Source organism: Nesoenas mayeri, assembly GCF_963082525.1.
Source record: "Nesoenas mayeri genome assembly, chromosome: 2".
Classification (NCBI taxonomy): domain Eukaryota; kingdom Metazoa; phylum Chordata; class Aves; order Columbiformes; family Columbidae; genus Nesoenas; species Nesoenas mayeri.
In genome coordinates this window covers 141,119,227-141,140,172 of record NC_137543.1, presented here as the reverse complement: position 1 = coordinate 141,140,172, position 20,946 = coordinate 141,119,227, and the positions used below count along the sequence as shown (strand labels likewise).

The 20,946-nt window shown below is 40.1% G+C and overlaps 1 protein-coding gene across 1 annotated transcript in view; it reads left to right on the top strand.

The window, feature by feature from the left end:
- Positions 1-13,109, top strand: part of ADAM22 (ADAM metallopeptidase domain 22) — a gene marked incomplete at both ends in the record, with an annotated part of 128,497 nt that extends 115,388 nt beyond the window's left edge. The window contains 4 exons of the mRNA XM_080338491.1: positions 1,585-1,695; positions 3,772-3,858; positions 11,641-11,764; positions 13,089-13,109. Of these exons, the coding sequence (XP_080194617.1) occupies positions 1,585-1,695; positions 3,772-3,858; positions 11,641-11,764; positions 13,089-13,109 (343 nt within the window). The remainder of the gene's footprint in view (positions 1-1,584; positions 1,696-3,771; positions 3,859-11,640; positions 11,765-13,088) is intronic.
- Positions 13,110-20,946: the final 7,837 nt, after the last annotated feature.

Sequence of the window (20,946 nt, the reverse complement as noted above, 5' to 3'; positions counted from 1 at the left end):
AAAAAAACCAAACACATACAACAAAGGGCATATTTTTTCCTCTGTGCCACTCAGCTGATTTATTATACATTTTCTCTGAGAACTTTGGAGCACTAAATAAGTGGGTAGACAGTGTGAGCTGGAAATATTTTTTTCTCTTTTAAAGGTGTCCCTGAATTTCCACCTAATTCTCTGCTTCCATTCTTGCTGATGTGACGGTCTCTCTTGCCAGCAGCAGCCATGGTGCTGGAGGGAACGCTTGCACTTCCCCAGGGCTGTGCAGCACCTGGTGGGGATGAAGCACAGCCTGCGTGTTCCTGGGAGAGACCTGCCCAACAGGAAAATGCTCTTTCTCCTGATGAGATCTATCCTGGACTGCACAGGACCGCATGGCTTGTCCGAGTCTCCTTGGCAAGCCTGTCACCCCTTGGAGAGACAGCTCCCACTGAATGACCCCCTTGCTGTGCCAATTTGGTGGGGAATGGAGAGAATTGCTGAGGACATACAGTGGCTCTGATTAGAGAGAACTGCCTTTGTGAGCAGAGAAAAAGGACTGAGAATGGTCTAACCGTGGCCAGCATTTACTCATTTAGGAAAGCAAAAAACAATGCCAGGTGATTTGAGCATGCCTCAGAATGCACAGAGGCTTTTCCCAGACAAACGTACCTTCTTATCTTCTCTGAGAAATACAGAATCTTAAAATCTGTTCTGAAACCTGTGTGGCCCCCGGGGAGTCCAATGAAAGGTCCTTATTGAGATGGAAAAAAAGGGGTAACACTGTTGGTCTCTGGTTAGTAGTAGAGACAGTGTAGTTAACCACTAGAAAATTGGGTTCATTTGTGCCATACCTTGTGCAATTTTTTTTTTGTTTTAAGCAGGTGTGCACTAATACAGTTGTCTACAAAACTATTTGACCTATGTTTGAGTCTGCAGTATCTGCACATACTATGGACAAGTTCTTTTTGTAAACAGCAATGCACCAGATAGAGACTTGTGCTGTTAATCATTTAAGCAAAATTTCTGAAGCACTGAGCATGGTTTGAGCTCTGCAGCCCTCAGGAGCAGCACTGACAGGAGGGTTGTAAGCACATTGGGCAGTTCCTGAAAAACACACTGCTCATGCCTTTGTACTACCCTTTGTACCTAACAGATACGTGAACAAGGCTTCTGCTGAGGGTATAGCTCTGTGGAGACTGCTAAAGCTCTTTTGAGATCTCTTTCATTGTTTCTAGATGTTTTAAGACAAAATTTATGTTCTTTACTAAAGGCAGATGGTTCAGTTCACACAGAAGGAATGCCAACAGGCCAAATGTTTCTGCAGCTTTTTCAGAAACAGACTTGATGAAATGGCCCGATAAAACAAGTTTTCTATTAAAATCAATTGTAGTTATCCAGGAATGTTAATGAGACTTTGCTGAATAAGCCGATAGTTTAATTGGGAGCTTGTGTTAAAACAAGTCCCGGGGAACATGCGTTTTGCCAAATAACCATTCTGACCTTTGTTAATTTGCACTGCTTTTCCTGTAAGTGTTTGTCTTCCTCGTTGTTATAACTGATACGAACAACTTTGGCTTAGACTTTCTATTATATATTGTCTTTTTGCAGCAGGGTAACCCATGCATCTGAGCCTGGGCTTTCTCTCGCCCAGGAAGTCCCGGCCCAAGGCATAAGCCCAGGGGGTTCTGACCACCCCCAAACAGGGAGTCGGGATAACAGGTCAGTCTCACCTGCCCCTGCATTCTGGGCTGCCATTTTATCCCGTGAAAAGTCCCTTCCCTCAGTATACAATAGTTTCACTGTGGCAAAACACTGTGACTGCTTGGAGGTGCTCCCGCTGATGCAGCGCTAGCTAACCTTCCTCCTCGCCACACCGAGGAGTCCGAGTACTCTTGAGCCCAGGTCTTTTGCCTTGTTGCATGCTGCGCTACAAGCCAAATCGAGCTGTTGGTCTCGCTGTAGGCTTACGTGTAAGGACACCTGTGTTTTAAAGAGGAATTTCTCACTCAAAGAAAATGCGGATTCTGGCCGTTGCTATTGAACATGTGGCCAGGAAGATCAGCCTGAGAGCTTTCTAATGGTAGCACATAGTGGTCTGCAGTAACTCAAGTTCAGCCTTTCTGTAGCAGATGAATTGAGGTGATGAACAACAGTCTGTAATACAACCAGACCCAGGAAACCCTGCAACACTGTTGTACAACAACTGCATGCCTGATACCATGTAACACTTTGTTTTCAAATACAGGAAGCCAGATTGGGAGTGTTTCATGGTTACCAGAAAACCCTTTCAAATGAAAAAAAGCAAGTCAAAAATACTACAGTGAGTACAAGAAAATGTGTACTCGCACTGCAATTAAATCTGAAGCAGAAGTTTGTTGGTTCCTGGTGGTGCAGGTGTCAGCCTGTTGCTTCACTTGCAGTTGATCTCTTGCTGCACTACCACTTTTGACATTTTCTTTCTTTAAGAACCCAAGCTGGAAAGCATAAAGCACTCCTAATTCCTGATAAATAAGCAAGCTGAAGAAGCTACTTAGAAGCACCTGTGAGCTGTGGCTGTGCTTGCGCGGGGTGGGGAGGAGAAGTTCCAGAGCAAAAAAGGAGCAAAAGAAGTTGAAAATGTGTTGCTGCTTTTGTCATCAACAGGGTTTGAAATGTGGTGGGGGTTCAACAACATGATCTGGCCCAATCTCTACTCATGAGCAATCCCTTGCAAGGCCTGTTCCCATGTGTGAGGTTGTCGGAGTCACTTATTTATAAGGGTGATGAGAACTGGCCCAGAAATATCGAAAATAACTGAAAGAAGAATTTCCTTTTCCTTTTTCCTCGGTTATGATTTGTTTCCTATTTCAGAATGTGCTAGTCTCTGTTATATAAAGGTTGTGATCACAAGTAATTGTTAAACTGTTGCCATTGTACAACAAGAACAGACTTTAAATTGGACCAAACTCCTGTTTCTACATTGCCCTTAAAAAAAAAAAAAAATGACAGAAGGGGGAATATGTGCTAATCTTGTTATTTTGGGCTAAGAGAAACCAGTTACAAAAAAGTTTTTTTCTTCCCTGATAATATTACTGACAGATAATTAAATGCCATGTTTATTGCATAGTTTTCATCTAATTAATGTAAGTATGCAGCTCAGGCTTTTTCCTGAAAGGTGTGGTTTTGGTATCAAGATTGCTCTGTAAAATGCAAAATAACTCTGCAGCCTACCTCCATTAAAACTTCTTGTGATCCTACCAAATTAAATGATCATTGAAAAAATCAGAGGGTTATTGCACATAAGTGTAAAAATTGCCACTGTAGTGGCAAAGAGTTCAAGCCCTGAGGCTGAAATTCATTCCTGTAGAAAGGGCCAAGCCCAAGTTTCTGTGCTTATTTAGCTATTATCTTACAATTTATTCTAGATGGGTGCAAATGTGTGTCTTCAACAGGTAAACTGCAGAACTAAAGTCAAAATGTCCCTTCATCTTTATTCCAAGATTACGAGAGAAGTTGAAACCATGAGCTTAATGCTGGCCTTCTGCTTAGGAGTGAATTTTACCCTTAAAACAGTAAATGAATAATGTATCCCTAAGAGTTTCCAGATTAATCAAACATATGAGTCTTGTTGCAAGTCAGATTTTCTCATGCAGTTGTACACATTGCCTAGTCCTCACCCAACATCCATACTGATTTATTTGCCATGTTCACTTGCATTTTGGGGATGAAGACATCCTTGCTAAGCTTGTGCTGTGTGTTCTCAGATTTCTATTCTTGTTCTTCTGCTTTCTCTGTTCCTTCCATTGCTTTCTGCAGGTATTTAAACCCATGGTTCAAAAGAGAATATAATGTAGCTAAGTGGGTAGAAGATGTGAATAAAAACACTGAAGGACCATACTTTAGGTATTTTGTAAATTAATTCTGTATCATTTTTAAGAGCTGTTCCAGCATATACAAATATCTTGGGACTCCTACCTTGTATAAAACAATACAAGTTACTGTAGGTGCAGAGGGCCCCTCTTCTTTTGCTGCATTTTGATGTCTGTTTTTGGCTTCATGTGCAATTTACAATTCTTTTTCTGAATGTTTTAATGAAGCCATTGAAAAGGGTGTGTGTAGTGCATGCATTCCCACCATCATCTATAGCTTGTAGTAGCTTTCTCATCATTTTATGCCAAGTAGTGTTTTATGGGCATGAGACATATTTATCACTAATAAAATAATATTAACTTAAATAGAATGTAATTTGCTGAAGCAAGTAGTTTCATAACACATTGATTCTACCCACTGTCTTATATAGTGCATACTAAAATTTAAATGAAAAAAAGAATAAAAAGTAGTGGTATTTTACTCTCAGCCTACAATGAAATAATTTATACATTTTAATTGAAAAACTGAATGTATGAGAATATACTCTCTGCTCTATTCATCAAACTACTAATGTATCTGTTACAAGTGAGTGTAGCGTTCAACCAAAAATATATCTTGTTTTTGAAAGGGGAAAGTATGTATTATTTGAAGAGAAGCAGCATGCATGTGGGTGGCCTCCCTGTTGTGTGTGAATCAAGAGTAGATTCCCAAAAGACACAGTCCCACAGCTGAGACAGATGTTTGCATCAGCTGAAAAAATCAGCCAGCATAGGAGAGAATGAAAGATGATTTATGACCAATAATATAAAACATGAAAGAAATCCATGAAGCTGTAAGTTGACATCAAAAATGAAGCTGAAACAAGAATTATAGAAACACAAAGAAAAGGAATACAAAGCAAAATCTTTAGCCAAAACAGTGAAGGATGATAAGAATGAGTAAATAGAATCCTAACAATAATTTTGCTACACTAGTAGACTTAACAGTAGTGCAAAATGGCAGAAACATTCACTAAATGTGTCCAGTGTGCATTTGAAAAAACAAGATGGAGCTGTGTCATGAGATGCTAATGGAAGATTTCTATTCCAATAGTAGCACTGGCAGATATTAAATAGCATAGTGGATATTCAGTCATTTTTAGAACTAAAGATGTCTCGAAGTCTGAAAAGAACATAAAATTGTCACTTTTTTAAACTATTGGTGTTTGTTTTCAGAAGCTCTTAAATCACACAGTAAGTTGTAGAAAGCCTTTCTAATGAGCAAATAGGACAAATGAGGTAAATTTAAACCTGTCAGTCCTGATCTGGGTCCTGAACAAGGAGTGAAAATCCCTGACATGAGAATCCAGGGCTTGTGGGAGGACGCTGTGATTTTGGCAGCCGGTATCAGCCAGGTCTCGGTGTTGGTATTTGGACATTCAGGCTGGGTGACTTGTGAATCCGAAAATTTTGCCATTGCTGGTTATAGCATTGGGATACAGGTTCCAGTTCTGGTGCCCACGGTTCCACAAGCACATTCAAGAACTAAGGAGATTTAAGCCCTCAGAAACCTTAGAAGGGACTGCAGAGCCTCAAGCTGTTCAGTTTAATGGAGCAGCAAAGTCCTTAACCATAAAATCCAGAGCTGCCTACGGAGCAGAACCTTTATGGGAAGCCCTTGAGCCAAGCAAACTGAGACTGATAATGACCAAAAGTCACTGGAAGGTGAAATTAGGTGAACTTGGACTAGAAATGAGATGTGTTTTTATTAGCAAACCTTTTCCTAAAAATACCCTCTGGACCTTTGTTGTTCAGGCAAGACCATCGGTCACTCACCATAATCCAACACCGTAGGTGTCTTTCAGGGTGTTTGTGTCAGAAGTCCCGTGGTTGTGATAAACAAAAAGACATTGATGGAATACAAAGATAGCACTAGTTTACAGTATGTTACTTTAAATGGTTTAGTTAAACAGGTTTAAATTCCTGTGTGGATACTTTTAATTTGGTTTTCATCTTTTAAAATTGATATATCTTGATGTAATGACTAGGTTAAATTGATGGGAGTGTACCCTGCCCCTGGGGACTTTCAGCTATTGCACTGAATGAGTCACATTTCTAATTGTATTTGAGATAAACCAAGCATTTTTTGCATGTAGATGAGGATTAAACTGACCCATGTGAGTTTTAAGGGCTGTATATCAGCAGAGATGAAACATAAATTAAAAATTTTACACCATAGAAGCATACTAATGACTGCCTGCAGCGGTAGCTTTACAAATGAGAGGCTAGAATAAATTTAGAAACTTGTATGTCCTAATTAATTGAGATAACCATAGGGAAGTATTCTGCGGGCACATTATAGAAGACATAGGATCAAATCTGCTAATGGGATGAGTTCCCACAGGCTTATAAGAGATTGAACTGAAAACTTTTTCCCCAAAACTCAGATGCAATTTTGGTTAATCTGACACAGACTGGAAAACATTGTACCTAAGAACATTGTGTCTGAATGTCATATGGTTGGGTGTTGAGCCTGTGAAGTGATTGACAAACTAAACAAAACAAATCTTGTTTGGTAAACCAGAAAGGCTGAAGTTAGACTGTCCAGCTGATGCTGCATTTTAGGAATCATAGCCTAGGGTAAGACATTTACACCAGATAATTAGCTGAATAGTATTTTTTGTTGCCAATCATCTTCGATTTTTCTTTTCTTTTAAAGATGTCCTGAAAGTAACACTGCTGTTTTGCTTGTCTCCCTGTAGTTTTAGGAATAATGTGTTGATGGCTGGTGCTGTTACAGGTAGAGTTGAAGTAGAATCAGGAAAAAAGACGAAAATGCTTCCTACAATTCTTAGGAACACTGCAGAAAATAGAGATATTAATCACCACAAAGACTTGATCCATCAGCTTAAAAAACCCTTGCATAAATAAAAATTTGTCTCCCTGGCACTTAATGTCCTAGTTATTATTTTTTTTTTCCTAATCTACAAGTCCAGTGGGTATTTCTATATAATTACTTTTTATTAATGATGGTAATAATAATAATAATACTAGTAGCTGGTGTCTGTGGTGCCGTGAAGCTCCCAGCTGTGGCATTCCATTCTGTAAGAAAATAAGATCTGTAAAGAAAAAACAATCTAATTTTACTGCTCAAAGTCTAGGCTAGATTTTAATTTTATGTGCCAGGTCATAGCTGCATAACCCCAGCAATAAATCCAGGCAGGAAACCTTTCCCTGATTTTGGCTTTGCTGCAAGGCACACTGTTTTACCAGTGTAATACTACTACTTAGTTTTGTTACTGCCAATTACATTGACTACTGCACAGACTGACCTCATGAAATATGGTTAAGGATTACTCAAAATTCTCACTGAATCTTGAAAGACTCAGGAACTGTGATGGTATCAGAAAATACACTGTTAGTATCCCAAAATGTGGCATTTCTATAGATAATTATAGACAAAAAAGACTAGAAGGCACCTTCTGAAGCACTGAGCTGCCTACGTATGATTTAATGCAAATATTTATAGTAACTTAGATTCTATAGGGGTTGTCTTAAGAATAAAAATAGTTTAAAAAGAAAACAGTTTTTTTAGATGGAGACCCAGGATGCATTCCCAGAGGGAAAATGGCCATCCCATGTCAGAAAGGCATTGGCAAGAAGCATGGAGGGCATGTTTTTTTCTCTGCTTGGGTGTTCTGCTTTCTTCCTCAGTTCCTCCTCAGCTCCTCCTCAGCTGATCATTAGCCAGAGTTGACTCCCCTGCTCTGTGGGGTCCATCGCTCTCCTCCGTGAGCATCCAGCTGAGGCCAGAGCCCTGACCAGCTGTTAGCTCCCTGCTCTCACTGAGGCAGCCTTAGACTGTGCCTAAAGAAGTTTTCTTCATTACAACCAAAGCAAAATATTGTCCTTGTTGGCAGCCTATGGAAAAAAATACCTGTTTACGTCAGTAGGACCAAGTTTTCATTTCAAGAGTTAGTGAAAACGTGTGAGAGTGCTTGCTTCTGGGGCATTGCTGTGTGGTGATTAACCAGGATGGCTTAAGCCACAGCCTTTGCCTTTTCTGCAGCCCCCCATGAGCTGAGCCTCCCCTCTGCTGCTGCACTCTCTCAGGAAACTTGCACACATCTGTGGTTTTTAAAATAAACCACATTGAAAATGTTAAAATGTTTAGCCACATCAGTGTTTTTAGAAGATTCCGACTTCCTAATGTAGGATAATTTAGGCTGATGACATCCTTTAAAGAGCTGAACCTACAGCAGCAAAGGTCAGGTTAGGCTGATGCTATCTCTATTTGGGCTTAAAATGCTTTTGCCATGTGTTAGTTTAATGAAATTATTTCAGTCTACAAAACAGAACCAAGCACAGCTTATGAACAATTCAGCCTTGAGTTCAGCTGAAATTACACTTGAAATTGCAAGCCGTTTAGTTGTGTGAACCAGGTGACACATTTCACAGTGTGTTTTGTGGGCCAACACTGTCCCCGTTTAGGTGTCAAGAAGACAGAGCAGGCAGGGGCCTGGCTGCAGGAGAGCGCATGCGGATGTCTTCCCGCTGCCACAGCATTGTCTCCTGAATCCCAGCATGGTTTCCCTACACTCTTAGTTTCAGCTTCCAGGACAGAAAGACAGATATGAAGCAGCCACTATATTTTGCTTCATGGTCAGAAATGAGAATTCTTGCAGTGTGTTGAGGTGCATGGCTTTATTTGGGATTGGTGGTAAAACTCTGAAACAGTCACGACGTGTACAGAGCAGAATGCAGTCTGCAACCCAGTCTGCTTTCCTAGTTTTTTGTATAAGTTTCAGCTGCAAACAAGATTTGGCATGAAAGCTAATGGATGTGACAGCAGGAGAACTGAAACCCCAGTGAAAGCTAAATGAATGTCACCCGAGACCAAACTGCGAAGTTTTGCCTACGTTTGACGTTTGACCCCAGCATTACCCGCAAGTGTCCCTGAATGCTGTCTTTCTTCCATCCGTAAATGAGAAAGGTCGTTGTCTGGCTCTTTCTCATTTAAAGTATGTGTAAATCTGGGATACACAGCACATAGACAATTGCAGGGTAGAACCTGAAAAGTGATCAAAAACACCTCAAACAACTTCTCACACAAGACTCATCCTAAGATTTATGAGCATATGGTTAGTAGTGATATGTTTTTACAGTCTCAGCAGATGGCACTAAAGATCACAAAAAGCAGCACATAACTTGTGTAGCAGAAATAAGGGGCTAAGGCCTGTGAGGGGAGGGCGAGGTCATTTCTTTTAAGTGTGCAACTGCATTCTCAATGTGTTTGGCTGTAGCTTCACACGTGCAGGTGAGCAGCAACGTGCACATCAGGCGTGCAAGCCGTAGGTGAGCTGGCAACGCTGAAGGTCTGGGCTTCAAAATCTTTTGAAAAGGCAGCATTGTGTTTGAGTTATGGTGCAAAGCTACCTGGCTACAGGCTCAGCTAGGGATCCTGCTCAGAGGACCTGTTGTGCAGGGAAAATGGTCAGGATGCCCCATCCTTGGGGGGTTATTGCTTCCAGGATCACCTGCTCAGGGCGATAGATACATTGTCCGTGGCTTTCCCGCTCACCATGGTCTTCTCTTGTGATGCCTAAAATAACCTATGGGAAGAGCCTGTGGTGTGTGGAAGGTGATGTTGTGCCTGGTTGTGGTGCAAGGGATGGGAGATGCCTTAATTCTGTGTGCCACCTCCTGGTTGTGGTACTTGTATAAATAGCTTTCTGGTAGGGATTGCCAAGTCAGATCTAACACGCCCCAATTCATTGCTTCTAATTTCCAGGTGCATCATTATAAATTTAAACATGAAGTTTTTAAATCCTCCTGCAGCTGTGGGCCAGGAATCGTGAATAAGTGGATTGCTAATAATATGTAAAATCTGCTTTCTTTATCTTCACCCCTTTCTGCTGTTCTTTTGTTTTGTTTTGTTTTAATTCTGGATCCACTAGTAGTTTATTAGTGTTCTTTACCAGCCCAGGTGTGGGCACAGATGAGAGGACTCATACAGGTAGTGAACATGACATTCTGCCATTTTGTCAACAGCAGGACACTGATCAAAACCTTTCCCTGGATTTAAAAAAAAAAAAACAAAAAACAAAAAAGACCCCTGTTCTGTTGCATGTGCAGTTTGGTGCCCAGATCTGTGATGCTGGACATGTGAACGCTTTGTTTTATGCTGTAGTAGCTGTTTAAAATTTTCTTCCTGAAAATGTTCATGTATGTCTGGTTCCTTGTAAAGGGTGATCCAAGTGCAGGTGCTGAAGGTGTATCCCTCAGTGTTTGGACAGTTGTACCAACCTAAATCTTCTAAGGGCTGTTGAACTTAGAGGCTACAACATGAGGCATTAGAGCATCGTGAACCAGATTGTAGAGCTGCCACCTTGTAATTTCTATTGACACCTTGTTGCTCATGGCTACCATCAGTCATTGTATGGGAGACAAGAGACTGTGCTGTTGTAGAGAGCTGAAGACATGACAAAATGATGCAGTAGTCCAAAATAAAAGAATAATTATTTAAAGGTAAATGAATTTCACTTAGAGATACAAAACAACACCAGACACATAAGATCACCTTGTCTCTAATCCTCTCTAGATGAAAGGATGTGATTGTGCAAATCCCAGAGCCAGAGATGTGGGACCAGGGGGTGGTTCCTGTGGCTCTTTGGTATCAGTGATGGGGTTCATCAGCGTGGTCTGCACAACATGCAGCCCCTGCTGTGCTTGAGGGGCTTGGAGGACCTGTCTGTAGAAACAGGGCAACCTTCTGTCTTCAGGGACACCTTATGCTCAGAAGACAGTAGGCAGCAGTGCTCAGGGAGGGTCTGGCTGATGTGCCTTCAGAAATGGGAGGCCTCCTTTGAAAAATGCCCTCAGTCTGCAAAACAGAACAAGAAATCCAGGGTGGCTCAATTTTTCTACTTTGAGGCTTTTCCCCCCCTTTTTATTCTGCCCAGGTTTAGAGCATGATAGGAAACCTCTCAAGTGGGAAAAGTACAGAATCTAAAACCAGAAGCATAAGAGAGTTTTTCTTGGGTATAAAATTTCAGTCAATAATGTGCTGCTGCCTTATTGACGTGAAAATAATGCCTTTCATGTGATACAAACATTTACTTGCTCCTGCTTACTCTACTCACCTTGTACAGAAATGCTGATTGCCATTGACTAATCAGTCCATTTTTGTATATTCTCATCAGACTCTTTCTTTGGCTGGAACAATATGCACTGTATGATGCTTGCATGTCTAATAATTTGTTATTAGCACTTTGTATATGCCTTTGTTACTTCACAACTAACAGTTTGGCCTCCAAGTGCATGCATTTATGTAAATTAATGTGTTATAAAATAGTAGATTTACTTGTTGTGTTTGTATCAATATAGGAGGTGTGCAAGATACACATAAAGACACTGATAATTGCCATTTAGTCACTGGCAGCTTGTATTTATACAATCACTGTTTCTATGTAGGCTTCATAATGCCACATCTATCTTATAGTTCTGTATTTATTCAACTGCACATTTGGTTTGTTAATTTGATAATGATTAATTACAGTACCATATAAAACAGTTTAAGAAATAATTTCTGTTATGCAATACAATTCTAATAAGAAGTAGGATTTTTTTTTCTTCCAGTGCTCCTGAAAGCTATAAATACTTTTATTCATATCATGAAATTATTAGACTACTGATCAAACAACTTTATCCCTGAAACGTTGAGCTAATAATAAGCTGTATACTTGGTTCTGAACCAAGCTTCAGAGTAATGGCAGTTGCTGTTGCAGTATTGGGACCTGAAGACATCACATTTATTTTGTGTCTTTCAACATCTCAGGACACTCTCTCCTGCAAAGTCTCCATCTTCATCCACTGGATCTATTGCTTCCAGCAGAAAATACCCTTACCCGATGCCACCACTTCCTGACGAGGAGAAAAAAGCCAACAGGCAAAGTGCCAGGGTACGTGTTCCTCTTCTGCATTTTGTCAGTGACTTGATTTACTGGTAGTTTTTCAAAAGGAAAACGTGGCAGATCAGCGTATTTTACCAACGGTGTGAGCAGCAGCGGCGTTTCCTTTGTACCCTGAACTCCAGAAGCTGCTGAAGGCTGCACCTCTGGCAGCACTTAGGGGAATCTTGGTTGCTGTGTTTACAGATACCTGTTCAGGTTGCTCTTAAACCTGCCCTGGAGCCTGAATTTCACTACTTACTTTATGCCAAGCTGGGAGTGTGCCTGGGGCAGCCTTTGGGCTGTGGAGGGTGGGCAGCCCTGGAGCAGGCGATGCTTCTGTCTCTCCTCCCTCACCCCTTCCCTGGGGCTGAGGCAGCCAGCAGCTCTCATGTGGGCTGGGGCTTAGCTGCTCTCCAGCCTCATGAAGAGGTAACTACATTGCAGTTAAGGAGGATGTGGAGGGCTTGTATCAAGCCCTTGCGGATCTGGAGGGACTTTGCTGCCTAGTGCCCTGAGGCCCCCCTGACGCCCCCGGCATGAGCAGGAGCTGCTGGAACATGCTGTGGATGGTGATGCTGCTCTGCAGGAGAGATTTCCAGGTGCTGCCGAAAGGCAGCATTAGCCCATTGCTTCCTTTGTGTCAATTCAGACATAGCAGGTGTTTGAAAAAGCAAAAAACCTCTGAATTTTACATTAGGAGTTTTACTAGTGATAGCTTTAGTTCATATCTCTGATGCAGATGTGACTCCCATCTCTGCCTTCTGTCCTTTTTTTCCAAGAAAAAGAGGAGTGAAGTGCTGCTGGGAGGCCCTGCATGCTGCTACCCCCATGTCCTGCTTGGGCCAGAATGTTGTGTGGGGGACAGCGCAGGGTCTCCCAGGGACACGTGGAGCAGAGCAGCTTGGAGGATGGGCTGCACTGATGTTTCTCAGCCCTGGAGCTGCTTTGGCACCAGCTCAAGCCCACAGTAGAAATTTGTGCTGTCTTCAGCAGAGATAGGCAGAAAAGATTTGGAAATTAGACTAATATTAGTTAGCATAACTGTAAGGTAAAAGCTGGCTAATACCAAGTTGATGCTACACTGACGTTTTTATTTCAAACTCTCCGCACTGCCAACTGTGGATGTTTACTGTGCCAACTGTAAGTCATGTTGACATGCTTGAGGCTGCTGACTTTGTGGTCTGAACAGATACCCACCAGACTAAGAGAGTGGCCTTTGTGACCCAAGTGATGTAGATGCAGTTCCCTGAACAAGCCCCTCACACTGTTTGGGTAACAGCCTGTTTTATCTTGGTATTCAGTGTGTGTTTGTTTTCCTTTTTCTCTTCTCCAGCTATGGGAGACGTCCATTTAGCTGCACTGTTTTCCTGCGCTGACATCAGAACTGTTTCCTTTGGATTTTATAGGAACTCAGCGTCACTGAGTCATTGCACATTCATCTGCTCTTCGGAGAATTTAAAAGATCAACAGAGATGCCCTTGATCACAGGGAGAACCGCCTCCTGTCTGGAAGGGAAAAAGCAGCCTTTTTTAATTTTTTTTTTTTGTTGACTAGTGTTTTATGGATTTGATGAACAACCAAATGGTCACAATTAACAGCGGATAATTAGCCCGGATGTGACAAGGCTGTTCCGCATGACGGCAGATACACTTATCCCACCTGCGGTCTGTTTGCCAGTCCCGCGTAAGAGAGGTTTTTCTCTGATTTAATACAGTGCTGAGTCGCACCAGAGTGGAACTGGGAACGTGCCTCCTGGAGAGCCCAGCCAATGTAAACTCGTATGCCGTATGCATGAACCTTGTGTTCTTTACTTTCCACGTGTAAGGGATAAACAACATACTGTAGTAGAAATTAGCATGCAGGAGTAAGAAATATAGGACTTTTGTGACAGGATTTCAAGCTTTGAAAGGCAGCAATTTGACACAAATGTCAAACAAACAAGGATTATACCTGGTTTTTGGTTTTTGTTTGTTTTTTTTTTTACCTTATGTGTTTATAATCTCAGTATACAGATTGTATATATGTAAACATTTGATAATGTCAAAAATAGCTGTTATACATAAGTGTATTTTGCCAAATGCCTAAAGAAACAGTCATGACTAACATCATCGCACTTCAAATTTTCTAATATTGAGCAGACAACTTTGGAAGTACAGAAAGTACAGTACTGTAAAGCTGTGTCACTCAGAAACTGGTGTTTGACCAAAATCTAGACTATCTTTTCAGTATCTTATACTGTCTTGACAATCTCCGTTATATGGTAGACTGCAGAAACCAGTACAGCAGCACTTTGTCTCAAATCATCGTAAGAGGAACCAGCCAAAATACATTGTTCAGTGAGATGATGAGTGTATCCTCTCACAGGAGTAATCGGGAATAATTCAGGCAGAAAACAGAGTCTTTAAGTAATGTGCAACCCTAACTCACTGGACATTTGGGAATACTTTCAAGTAGTCAATTTGGGATGTGGTGATGCGAAGTTCATCTGGTGAGAGTTGCTGCGTAATTTTGATAGAGCATTTCAGACACTGTTTTATGGCAAGCCGTAGCTTTAAGAAGCGTAACAATTTCACTGCACTATATAACAGTGCTGGGCAAGTGGCCAGTTTCATTGCTGTCTTTTAATTTGTATTTGTTACTGGAATCACCTTTACATGTGCTTGAATGCTATGCTTGCTGCCCTTGAAGCCCCCTTGACAATTTTTTGGGCGTTGAACTGAGTACAAGTGAGTTTAGCCTCAAAAACCGGGGTGGGTGAAAACAAACCCTTTACCATGGAGATGTTAATCTTGTGTATAAGTGGATGATTAGATTTCTAACACCTGAGACTTCTAAAGTTTGTTCTAAACCAAATGTCTTTTGATTGAGAATGTTCAGTCAGTAAGAAACAGGACCATATTAAATCAAAGTCTCCAGCTTTCCAAAATTGACTAATCATTAGCTACAGGTAGTACCATTGCAGAATAAAACACCAGATCCTCTGTGGTGCAGTTGAATACCTTGCCCAACAGCCGTGTAATCAATTAGATATTATTGTGATGGGAACATCTAGGGTGTTTCTGAATCTTCTACCTCTTTCATGTATTTCCTTTAATAAGTGAACCCAACACTTGCAGCCTTTTAATATATTTTTTTAAGTCTCTCGATAAAGTCAAATATGTGTAAGATTAAATTAAGAAATGTTTTAAGGTGTCAGCAACTGTAAAGTATGTAAGATTTTTAGAAACACTATATTTTATGATTAGGCTGTGTGTTGGATTATGAAAAAATACTGGCCTTGGAGTTCAAATGATTTTCCTTCGCAGTTGACAGGTTCTGGTAAGTATTTTGGAGAAAGACAAACAGGAGTGAGTCTAAGTGGATGCAGACAGACCATCTGGAAGGAGCCAGTCACTTGTAATTCCTTTAGGAAAAGATTCAGCACTTTTGTGAAGAGTAAATATCTGTCAGCACTGAAGAATATTTTTTGCAAAGATTTACTTTGAGTGTAAGTAACTGGATTAAAGATAGTTGGTAACATATAGCTCATGAAATTAGGGCCCGAGCCGTAATCACTTAAAATCAATAAATCTTTTATTGATTTCACTGGACTTTGAGCAGGACCCTCAAGGAGTTCACCCACATTAGAACAGTTTGCTAACCCGATAGCCACTGTGTTACTCTGTCGCCTGGAAGCTGTTTTTCACTTACATATTAGTATCTTGTCTTTAGTAACTGGACTGCTCATTATGTGCCTTTTATGGTATTTTGTTTGGATACAAACTGGCATGTAATTTTGACTAATCCTGTTAGATTTCTGTTTGTAATTTATGTTTGCCACTGTTGGCTCCTCCCTTTCCATTTTGCCTTATCAAGAAGCAGCAAGAATTGGCAGACTGCACTGGAAGTAACATACTGGCTCTGTGTGTAATGTTCATAGCTTCTTGTTTTGCAAACAAATGGCTCTCCTGACTGTATTTTCAATGTAGTATGTACTTGCAGCTTCTCTCTTATTTTGGAATAATTCATTTGTAGCATATGATGATAGATTTTTTGTGTGTAGTGTCACTTTAACAGTCACTTCCATGTTTGGAGATATGTAGTGACTGGAAGTCTAGTTATGAGCACTAAGTTAAATAAATATGGACTTTCATTTTGGTGGTCATAGAATGAGAACATCACAGGACTTGGGTTTTTGCAAAATTCTTCTGCAGAGAATTTTGCATCAGGTTGGTAACTGGGAGACCTTGTCATTGCACAAAACCTGACCTGTAGGGCTATGTGAGCCTCCAAAGCCAGGGGAGGTCAAAGAGAAGTTGTTTGCTTACAATCTGTGGTTTCCCTTCTAAAACTGAGTCTGTTGGAAAGCTGTCAGAGTAAGAACTTTGAAGATAGCAAATGTTTTCATCCACTGTAGTTAGTTATACTGGCAACAGCAATATAAAATGCTACATAATACCTCATCCAGTCTAAACCAGAGTGTTGTCAATAAGATAGCTCAGTCATTTTGACTCACTGAGACTCATGCTTTTATTTTGTTTTTATTTTAATAAATGAACTAATTATTGCCAGCCATGCTGTAGATGCCTGTTGAAGTAGGGATGTTATCAGTTCTTCTCAAATAGAAGTAATTGTCCCTATGAGCAGAGGACCCACAGGATGAGCTGTACCTAAGTTGATGTTATGTTTTTCAATGTGGGAGAAGAATCTTGTATAATTTAAAATAAAAATTAACATGACTGATGGAGCATGGAAAATAGACATCATATCCAAATAGTAATGCTGTGCCAGGCACAGTTTAAGAAGTAAAAATTTACCTGCAAATTCTGGATTTGTTGACATAAGAAATTCAGTAATCCATACCATAGACTTTTGGTGACTATACTCAGGTGATATGCCAGAAATGGTTGTGATTGATAATTTACATATAGTTTTGTTATGTTTAAATAAGTAGTTCTGAGGGTGTTAATTTTATACAGCACATCTTTGCTGAGGTTGTGAACTTAAGTCACTACCTGCCAGTTATCTGATGGGAAGTGTGACTTGACTTTGAAGACAACTACTTCCAAATGATTTAAGAGTTTCTGATTTATGAGATGTTGAACCTGCTAAGCTGACATACTTGCTGGATAATTTTGATTGTGCTAATGAGCAAACAGACCTTTGAGCTACAGCCTAAATTAAAATCAGAAAGAAATAGTGTCGATAGCCAGTGTACTGAAGTGCTCTTACCTGAATCCCTGTTGCTGGTTTTAAATGAACTGAGTGGTCTTGTCAACACCAATGTGACAACTGTTTTCAAAACCAGAGCTAAGAATAGGTACATAGACTATTACAGGCATGCATATACTGCAAATTCTGAGGAAATTTGCAATCATTTTGTTAATTAATTAATTAATTGATTAATATGATAGAATATAACGTGAAAGAATGATGAGACTCAGTCCTATAGGATAACAAGTTAGCTCTGAGGACTTGCTCCGTCATTGAATCCCGCAGCCAGCTGTTCCAATCAAAACTGTCACTCTCCAGTGTAAAACTCAGCAAGCTCTTGTTCTCTTCCATCCCCTTTCTGTTCCTACTGAAAAGCATTTCCATGAATGATAATTACATCTACTAACAGCCTCTTGTGTTAGCTGGCTAAGATAAAACACTGCTAGGTTAGTCACCTTTACACATAATGGCCTGGACAAGGTCTTCCCAGTGCTGTTAAAGATCATCCATTTATTTCTGTAAGTGATTTGAGCATTTGTATCATTAGCGGACTGTTTGGGCCACTGTTTTCAACCATAGTGTGAAGTTATTAAAGTTTTTAAAGAGCTTGAGCACTCTGTTCTCCTCTGAAGCTAGTTTTTTGTCCAGAATGGATTATCCATCAGACTGCTGAGCTGATGACCTGCTATTTCCATGGCTTCCGAACCATACAAGACATCAGCAATACGGGATTTGACTTTGATGAGATTTCCTGAAGACAAGTACGAGTAAACTGCACACGTATGTACAGCTTGTCAGCACATGGCTGCATGGTGGGGTAACGCTCTTGTGTGCACATGTTATTCAAATAGAGCAGGAAAAAGGGAAACTGTGTGTAGACATAGTTGCAATGCAGGCAGGACTCTTCAGTGTGATTTCAACAGGAAATTCAGTAAAAACTCCTTTGATCCATGTATTTTCCATGTTAGCTACCAAAACCACACCTGGTGCCTCAACTATGGATGCTGATGTGAACTAAAACTTTGGAAAGAGTCACTCATACACCCGGCAGGGTGCAACTATTTAGAAAAGCACTAAACCAGTCAACATTAGTCTGTTGTCTTGGCCAAGTAACCAAAACAAGCACCAAAATAAGTTCAGAACACAAAATGTGGTTGTTTGCTCACACTTGAGAAACTTTGTACCTGATTTCAAAACTGGCTCACCTAAGCACGTCCGGTGGGTTTAGTTCTCTAAAATCCAATCTACAGCAGTTTCCAAAATCACTTTAGCTAAGCCAGCTTTAAATTGTTTAAGAACTTCAGCTATGTAGACAGGCCATAATTAATTGCAATGTAACGCAGAACGAGATGAGGAACTAAGCGCAGAGAAGTTAAAAAGAAACACATTCTTTAAGGGATAAGTATCCATGTCTTAGACTATTTTTAATTACTAAAGCATAAAATGTCAAAGCAACAAGCTGATTTTTTTCTGTTTCTGTATTCCTCTGAATAAAAAATAGAAGTTTTGTTAAAAAATAATTAACCTGAGGCCTTAAGACCTTGTATGTTCTAACTTTAGCATGGAGAGTCTATTTTTACAACCATGTTAGAAATTCTGTATATAGGCCTGACTGACCTTGTAAGTATAGTGGTGCTAGCAGCTAATCGTGCAATATTGTAAGGCTCTGTATAACAGTAAATGCTCATTTATTTTGATTATTGGTACAAGGACTCCTGCTCACTGCCTGTGTAGAGACTCTGCATATATTATGCTTGAAAAGACAGTCCAGAACATATTAAAACTGTGAATATATAACCTGATTTTTCTTTTATTAAAGGTAAATATATATTACAATAGGTAGTGTTTTATATAGAATACAATACTTATTTTTATTGTTGCATAAATGCAAAGTATTTTTTTCAAAATAGCAAAGCTTTACATAATTTTTAATCCACTGGAGAAAACACTATTTACAGTATGACCAGTTCTTTCAGCAAAGCTTTTGGGATGGTATAGACGGTATATACCAATTGGCTCTGCTGGCTTCATTGTGTGCTAATGTTTATCTTGGCTATTGCAGTTAAACTAAAAAACAAAACAAAACAATGCTGTCTATTTTTTCACTCCTACTAGCTCTTCCTGGTAAACATTCAGAGAGGCAAGGAGACGCGTGTTGCACCACTGGGGCTGGGCTAGTAGTAGCAAAAACGACGACATCTACTCCATACTGTTGTCTTTGCTAGGTAAAACCCTTTAAAGATCACACCCGATGTAACAGAAGCATAAGATTTTGACAAACACCAAAACAAAGCCTTGTGATTTACAACTTCTAGCTTTGAGTGTGATATTTTTTTGTCATAACCATTACAGGCATTGGGCTGTTGAAGTGAATGAACCTGGCTTTCATGTACCTAAACAAAAAGTTGCGTTTTATAAAATCAAATAATTGTCATTTGGGGTTCTAAATTCCTGGTCACTTTTAATAACAGCATCACAGTATCCACTTCTATGAGAATATTTAATACAAATGCCTGTGGTTTTCAGTGTTACTAACATATTGTAACATCAGTAAAGTGACTTTCAATGACAAAGACTGTTGTATTTTATTCTCACAAGCCCTTATATTTAGCATGTCCTGTTTTATAGGTCTGCGTTAAAAAAAGATGCTGCATGCATGGGGAAAAAAAAGGGTAATGGCTAATAAATAATAGAATACAGATGCTATTTTTAATAGGATACAGATGTTGTTTTGCAAATTCCAGGGTTGACAATGATCCTGCGAGCTTCCCAATCTTTGCCTTAGGGTTCTGCTGTTCTCAAGGCAAATCTAAAATTACATTTCCTTAGGTTTGCGTGTCTGAAAGAAACCTAGAAAAAATTACCTGCACTCTAAACTAGGCCCAACCCTTTGCGCAAAGGTATAAAGCAACCACCCCACTTAGGATCGTATGAGCATCCTTCCCAGTACGTGTTTTGGGGAAAAGAAACCCTTAATTCTGAATTCTAGAGAACTGATTCTCTAAAGCAGGTAACTTACATAGTCAGATTGCTGCTAATGGGGAAGCAATTTTCACATAGGTTTCAGGTGGCTTTTTTTAAACCTAGACAACAGCAAATTCTGTAGTGACTCTTTAACAATGATATTTATTTTCTATCTTAGTTAATGTCTGAACATGAAAGATGATTTATCCTATCAGTCTCATTGAATACCATGGATTTTTGAAATTCTCTCTTGGGTAAGCTAGAATGTGTTCTCAGTTTTGGAGCAATTTTTTTACAGTTTTCTCTGTTTTCTGTATACAAGAAGATCCCTGAAGGAAACACTATTGGTTCACACTTGTTCTCACACCATCTTACTCCCCAGTAGCTGGCTGGTGTTAAAATTCAGTCTGGAGAAATAGAGACACACTTAAAGACTGTGTTATTTGTTCATTCATTGCTCGAGACAACTGTTCTGCCTTTTGCTGAAAAAACAAGGTAAAAAAACCCCCAAAAGACAAGTATGCAAGGCAAGCTAAACACATTTTTTAAGACAGGCTTTTATTTGTAGGCGCAATTTTACTCCCACATATTATTTCATAAATAATTCTCATTACTTACTGCATAACTTAATACCTGAATAGGAATGTGGAACTTCTGGGGGGGGTCTCAGATAATTTAGTAAGATACACTTATCTGTCTACAGGAATGTGTTATTCTTTGCTGCCTGGTATTTTCTTTCATTAGTAGTTTCCAGCCTCTGGTGGGTGGAGAATTGGAAGAGCAAAAGCGAAAGAAGAAATGCACATCGAGGTAAAACAGCTTAATAAGTGGAAGGAAAAAGAGATGTGTGAAAGTCATGCAAAGGCTGTCACCCACCCTCTCCCACCAGCAAACCAACCCAGTCCTCAGGCAACATCTGCTTTGGAGAGACTGACCCACCCAGGTCCTGAGCAGGACCTTTCGTGGTGTGAAATGTCCATTCATGTCAGCTGCCCCCACCATGTTCCCCTTCAGCCCACCCTCAGCCTTCTTGC